This window comes from Carassius carassius, chromosome 12 (assembly GCF_963082965.1).
Source record: "Carassius carassius chromosome 12, fCarCar2.1, whole genome shotgun sequence".
NCBI lineage: Eukaryota > Metazoa > Chordata > Actinopteri > Cypriniformes > Cyprinidae > Carassius > Carassius carassius.
This window is the reverse complement of record NC_081766.1, coordinates 52501-60000: the sequence shown is the minus strand read 5'-3', so window position 1 is coordinate 60000 and position 7500 is coordinate 52501. Positions and strand designations below refer to the sequence as shown.

The 7500-nt window shown below is 39.3% G+C and overlaps 1 protein-coding gene across 1 annotated transcript in view; it reads left to right on the top strand.

Moving 5' to 3' along the window:
* wu:fj49a02 (myomegalin) overlaps positions 1–7500 on the top strand; it is a 45226-nt gene that overhangs the window by 1424 nt on the left and 36302 nt on the right. The window contains exon 2 of the mRNA XM_059564234.1: positions 7119–7256. Within this exon, the coding sequence (XP_059420217.1) occupies positions 7119–7256 (138 nt within the window). The remainder of the gene's footprint in view (positions 1–7118; positions 7257–7500) is intronic.

Genomic DNA, 7500 nt, shown 5'->3' with positions numbered 1-7500 from the left:
GAATGCGTTTAACTCCCTGTGTGTTTACAAACACAGTTGTCCCGTTCGCTTTGTCATGTTGCTCATTTTGCATATTTTGTGTCTGTGAGGTTCATGGTAATTTTAATACATTTTAACATTTGTGGTGTTGGTTTTGTATGAAATACATTTGTGGCATTGAGTCACTGACGTAAAAACTAGTTGGCAAGCATCAAGCTGAAAAATATTCTGCACTTTGTGTTTGAGGGCGTTCGTCCATATTCAGACAGTTCTCTGTCTTTATTTACTTTAATCTGGTTTCAGCACATGATCTACTTATTAACAAAAACATGAACCAACACAAATCTCTTGATTAATTTTAGACCCTAAATCTCAGACTGTTCCTGCTGGATATCAGCACTATGAGAGCGGATGAATGAAGTAACTGTTAGAGCCGTACCATCATCCGATCAGTGATTTTTTGTCTTCTCACGTCTCTTTTATACTCTGATTCTCCTCTGTTAACCAAATGATAGCCATTTCACTTAAATAGGTTAACATGGAGAACGTAGCACCACCATTGGCCTAGTTCTCTCAAAAAACCCCAAGGCAACACACACACACGTCTCTTTCTGTCTCTCTCGCTCACACACACACACACACACACAGACACACACAAACACAGATGCTCTCTCTCTCTTACACACACACACACACACACAGATGCTCTCTCTCTGTCTCTCTCTCTCACACACACACACACACACACACAGACGCTCTCTCTCTGTCTCTTACACACACACACACACACACACAGCGAGATCTGACCTCAATGTATCTCAGTTAAAGCACCTCAGATGCTTCAGAATAAACACAGTGAGATGAAATACAGTCCAGCAGCATTTAAACCTGATTAGGATCATTTTCTGACAGGTTTTCTCAAACATGGATTTCAACAGTGGTGGTTTCTCCATTAGGACGATTGGGTGACACACCTCCAAAGGAAAGGGAGGGCTTTTTTTCTTGTACTTTAAACCACAGTGTTATGCTGTGTTCACACCAAACGCTAATAGAGCGTCTGGCGCGAATGATTTCAATGTTAAGTCAATGCAAAGGCGCGTTTACGCGCGTCTGGAGGTCTCGCGACGCGAATGAGGTGTTTAGCGCGGCGCGGAAGACGCGAATTCGTGCGTCTAGTTCGCGCAAATGACGAGAATTGAGCGTTTCGTGCGATACGCGCGTTAAGCGCGAATGGTGGTTTTTGTGCATAATGCTGTTCACACCAAACGCGAATAGAGCGTTAAATTCGCGTCTACCGCGTCTAGTTTGCCGCTTAAACATTTTGAGATCCTTCGCTTCATTCGCGCGTGAAATTAACTTCACAACAGACGCGAATTCGCGTCATGGGGGGGGGCTTCTGCCAGCTGAGTTCACGCAGCATTTTTAACCGCCATTTTTATTCTGATTATTTTCAGACGCTCTATTCGCGTTTGGTGTGAACACAGCATTAAGCGTTTGACGCGAATTCGCGTCTGCCGCCCGAGTTGAAAAATTGTAACTTTGGCGGCAATTCGCGCCACGTTAACCAATCAGGAACAACTGATGCTGTCAGTGAGCAGTCAACCGGAGCTATATGACAAAAGTTCATATTTCAAGATTCAAGATTTTTATTCATCACATACAAAATTATATATAGCATATATAACCAGCAGTGAAATGTGAGTGTCTCTATTTCTATAGAGACAGGAATAAAAAGGACCTATATATATAAAACATGAATAGATTAATTGAATAAAGGCCAAAGATAAGAAACATTTCGTTTTAGCCCGAAACAAATTATATTTTATCTTGAACTACTAAAGAGACATCAGAGCCAGCGGCAAATGTTAGAAGGTCTAGCTGAGGTGAGGCTGGTCTCGGCTCATCGCATGGAGCTCATCTCATTTTTAAATAGACGCTGTCTTTATAAATAAACGCATATTTAAGTTTAAAACAACTATATCTCACCTGAAATACTTTTAAAACTACATTTCATGACACGATAACAGTAATATTTTGAATATTTTCGAATTCACGTCTGTTTTGAAGTTAATTTCACGCGCGAATGAAGCGAATGATCTCAAAATGTTAAAGCGGCAAACTAGACGCGGTAGACGCAAATTTGATGCTCTATTCTAGACTGTTTGTGTTGCCTCTAAATAGTCCAATCAGCGTCGAGTTGCATTTTGTGTAGTACCGCCCCTTTTAGGGTGATTTCTGTCAGACTGAGAATCGCCCGAGTGCTCTCATAGACTTCCATACAAAGATCTTTTTTTTCGAACTGCAAGCACTGCAATACAATCTCAATGAGTTCCTGGAGGGCTAGCCCTAACTTGTGCAATGACTGGTGGGACAGTGACATCCAATAATATTGAAAAAACTATTTTTAATTTTAACAACAAGTCAAAAATGAAAAACTACTTTAATATCTTTATCAAATGTGAAAAAAAAACGGAGACGGGGACAGCTATGCCTTGTCAGCTGAACTTGATCGACATCACGGTGAACGTTACCTCAGCGCTGATTAATTCTATCGTGTCATTGAAAGAAATACCATTCATTCATTGTAGCAATAAGGATAAATTGGCAATTAAAGAATTAGGACAACCAAGACCAAATTTTAACATCAAACAGCTATCTACAAAGGGCGGGAAGTCGTATAAACGAGGATTTTTGAGGATGTGGTATTCTGCTAATTTACCGCTGCATTTTGTTCCATCGCAAGAGCGTGACGGACATCGCATACACAACTACAGGTGTCACTGAAATACATCATCTCTCGGAGAAGGTGAAAAAACACGGAAGAGCAGAGATGCATATGGATATTAGGGAGCAGTATAATATAAGTGAGTAATTTAAGTAAGCAGGGTAATGTAATTGAGGAATGTGATATAAATGAGCAGTGTGATATAAGTGAGTTGTGTAAACAGTGATTTATGTGACTTCAATTATTTCTTATTGAACTGAAATCGAAGTAAAACGTTTTTTTTTTTTGGAAAAACCACATCCTGGCATCAGTCTTCATTTGCTGCTGAATTGTTAACACGCATATAGAAACATAAGGAGAACAAGAGATTGATTCCTAATGTCAGTTTATTTTTAATACTATAGTAGTTCAGTTCCCTTTACATCTTTAACTAGCTGTTAATGTGACGCTAACAATGGAGGACAGGAGGCAGATGCAAGTAAAGATAGTTTATTGACAGGAGGTGTGATGGATGAATGCTGGTGAGTGACGCAGGAACCACGATGGCAGCACAGACAGGTGAGTAGGTGATTTGAGTGCGTTGGTAGCGATGACGGTGGCGGTAGATCGGTGATCCGTGGTGATAATCCGTGAGTGACAGTGATAATCCAAATTAGACCGAAACAGGGCAAGGACAGGAACACAGGAGCACGAACAGACATCAACACAAGGACCTCAAACAACGATCTGACAAAGAGGAGACGAAAGACAGGGCATTAAATAGGCGGTTGGAATGAGAGGCACCTGCCGCTGATCAGGCGATCAGTTGGAGACGGTGCATTCACGAACCGTGACTGTTAATTTATCAATTGAATGGGTGACCCCTCCCCATTAATCAAGCAAACATTTACCCCCCCCCCCCCCCCCCGAGTTAATTTGCCGGAGCCGCCACTGGATTTCAACACACATTAGGGGAGGGGTTCTTAACCTTTTTGATGTCTGGGCCCAAATTTTACAGTACTAGGTGGCCCAGGGCCCAATCAAATATAAGCACTCTATTGGTTTATTGATCTCAGCCTTGGTTTGATTTGTATTCAATAACTAAATGAAATCCACTTGCAGTTTAACAGTTTATTATTCATGTATATAAACCTGCACATACAACAAGATGTCAAACACACAGTCAAACACACAACAATTCAAGGAACAAATCAATCTGCATCAAGAAAAAAATTAAAAGGCTCAAGACAGGCATAAAAACACAAAATCAGTAAGATATGACAGATTTTACTTACAAAAAAATAACATTTATATAAAATAAAAACAATAAAATGTTTTGCTAAAATAAATATTATTTTTCAAATTAAATAAGTTGTAAATGAAAATTTAAATAAAGTGCAAATGAAAAAATATAGGCGTACTGACGGACCGCTCCTGGAACGCACTGACAGACCTCAGCGGCATGCAGTGTGAACGCTGGAATCCGTTAACATGGGTGCGTAAAAAAATACGCACTTCAGACGGAGTATGTGTGAAACAGCCGTAATTCAAGGCGTGCAGCACAGGAAAAATAGACTTAGAACAGGCGGATCAGAAGCACAGCGGTAGGATTCGCGAGACCACGTGATTTGCCTGTCCAACAGTGTTTTTCTTGATTTCTGTGTGATCTAACATGGTTGGCTAAATGTTAATGTTTTGTCCAGTCATGCAACTCCTGCAGTTAAACTCCACACCACTTCCTTTTTTTAATTGTCCTTGTAAAAAGGATATGTGGTGTCATATAATATTGTGAGGTTTTTCAACTTGAAGGATGAACCTCTTGTCATCTATTTCTGGTCTCCTAGCATGAATATAGTAATGTGCAGTGTTTGGAATAACGGCGTTTAAAAGAACGGCGTTCGGTAACGACGTTATTTTTCAGTAACGGGGTAATCTAACTAATTACTTTTCCCGTCGTTACAACGCCGTTAACATTACTGAACGTTAAATGCGGTGCGTTACTATGCATTGATTTAATATGCAATCCGAACGCACCCCTGACTCACACAGCGAGTGAGAGGTGGGTTAATAACGAGATAAGCGATTATGATTGGCTAAGGCAGAGTCATGTGTTTCATGAACACACACGCCAAACACACACAGTCACACACACGCAACATCTACACAGAGATTCGCAGCAGCAGCAGAAATGGCGAGTCAGGAGCATTCCAATGAAAAGTTGGCATTTTCAAGGTGGAGATATAAGCACTACTTCAAATTCATTGTAGTCAAAGGCAAGAACGTGCATGTAATGTGTACATGTAATGTGTGACACACGCATCTACAAAGCTAGTGGCCAAAAACACTTTTCTTACAAAGAGTGCAGGATAGAACTCTTGGTGTCTGTTGACGTGCAATAAATCTCGAAAGTTATGTACGAACACCTGTCTGTTCTACTCATTTCAACTGACTAGTGAAAACAGCTAAAAAAAACAAACAAATTCTTTGACATATAGCAACTTATACTTTAATATAACTTTATACGCAAATAGTTACTTTCCCTGGTAACGAGTTACTTTTATTATAGAGTAATTCAGTTACTAACTCAAGTTACTTTTTGGAACAAGTAGTGAGTAACTATAACTAATTACTTTCTTAAAGTAACGTTCCCAACAGTGGTAATGTGAAATACGATTGGGAGTCTGCACAGGGTGTTTATTTTGAAATGCACATGATTTTTTTTCCCTCTATTTTGTATTTGCTGTGCGGTTTGGACGCGGGGTGCGTCAGAAATAGACCAGGCGCCTATCTTTAGCGAAGCGGTGCAGAGAGCTACTTCTGGGACTCCTTTGAAAAGTGCCGCAGAACATCTGGTGTAAACACAAGCATAGACTAGAGTGACCTTGATCAGCTCCGGTAACCGTGTCGGAGCCGTAACGCGGGGTGAAACAGGCATAACTTTTGCTTCAGGCTACGGTTGACTGAGTGTCTTCTTCTGCTTATTAGCGTTTGTTAAACAACTGAGGCATTACTGCCACTAGTGGTGCGATGGTGTATTGTAACTGTCTCATGGATAACAGTGGTCATTCTGGTGTCTTCAATTGATAACATGTTTGGTCCCGCGGCCCACAGGTGAAAATCCCAATTTCTCTCTTAACTCTAGGAACATTAAAAAAGATCTGTTTGTTGTGACAAAGGCTATATTGTGAACTGTAAGGCAATAAATATTTCGATAGATATTATGGATATTGAAAGTAAATAGATATAAAAATGTGCTTAAGCCAATGATATTGTCTTCTGGCTGAAGGTGCAAGCCAGGACAGCTGTTCGTACATCACACAATGATGTGTCCTACAGGGCAGCAAAGTACGAATCGTTCATTGTCACATCAGAGAGCCGCTCTCATGTATCTAAATATTTTTGAATGAGCGTTTGGACTGTTTACATTCTCTTTTGATTTCACGATCGCACACACACTGTGTAAAGGGAGAACATCTCATCATGAGCAGAATCTGTTGAGCAGCATCTCTCTTTATTCTCGACCGGAGATCAGGCCAATCTGACTCCTGCAGCTCTTGATGGACGCAGGGTTGCCAGGTCCACGTTTTCTTCTACAGAATTTTTATACGTTTAAACTGTTGTCATTGGATGATATTTCCAAGTGGGTTAAAGGTTTGAAATATTGTATAAATTACGTTTGACCGAAATGCTTGTATTGAAATATTTTGCATTCTACCTATGATGCAACTTTCATGGACCTGTACGTTAACTGTTCCCTCGTGGTGGAATGACCTTAATATCTTCAAGAAATGGCTGAAAACACATCTTTCATCTTCATTTAACCCTCTAACTCTAGCACACTCTAATCTAATGTACTTCTAATTTTATCTCCTTTTTTATTAAAAAACTTCATCCTCTTGCATTCTTTATTCTATTTTATTCTAACTACTATTTTATTCATAAAGAAAGATGAGCCTTCTCTATTCTTTCAACTTATTTTCTTTTTAATAATGACTTTCTAACACTTGCATTATCCTTTTTCTGTTCTATTGACTTGTTATATTTTAAAAATGACCCTCTAGTACTAGCATTCCCTATTATTTTTTCTATTCTTTCTACTTGATTTCTTTTTCTTATTATAAAAACAAAATAAACAAAGAAACAAAAAAAACCTTGTGGCTTATACTGTTATGTGAAGCCCCGCCCCGTCCCCTTCCACAAACCCCGCCCCTTCTGTCCTCTTTTTGAAAAACTAAAATATGGTCACCCTGACACACATTTGATTAAATTAATTGATCAGTATTGGTGTTTTTTATTCAGTGTCTGTGTCAATTGGCTGAGATTAGAAGCAAATAAAACCAGGGTTTATTTTTCCTAATGGTTTATACAATAAATATGACAGGTTTCAATAGTATGATATTCATTTTTTTCTGTTTGATGTTTACGTGTCTTTTAGAGGCTGATAGAAGAGCAGCATTCTCAGCTGCATCACTATGAACAGGCCGCTGGACAGTGTGTGGATGAACTGAAGCAAGCGCAGATGCAGGTCACGTCTCTGCAGAACAAGATCCATGAGAGAGAGACCAGCAACAAGGTGCATTACCCACAATTCCCCACCAAAACTCTCACCATGTCATAACCTGTGTAACCTTCGTATAACTTGTAATTAAAGCTTAATGGCCTATTTGTTTACTGTATATATGAGTTGTCAATCAGTTAAAAAAATTAATCTATCCTCTTTTTTTGTAATCACGACTAATCACATATATAGTCATAAATTGATATCCAAATAAAACTCCAAATTAATGTAGAAACAACAAATATTATGGTATTTTTTA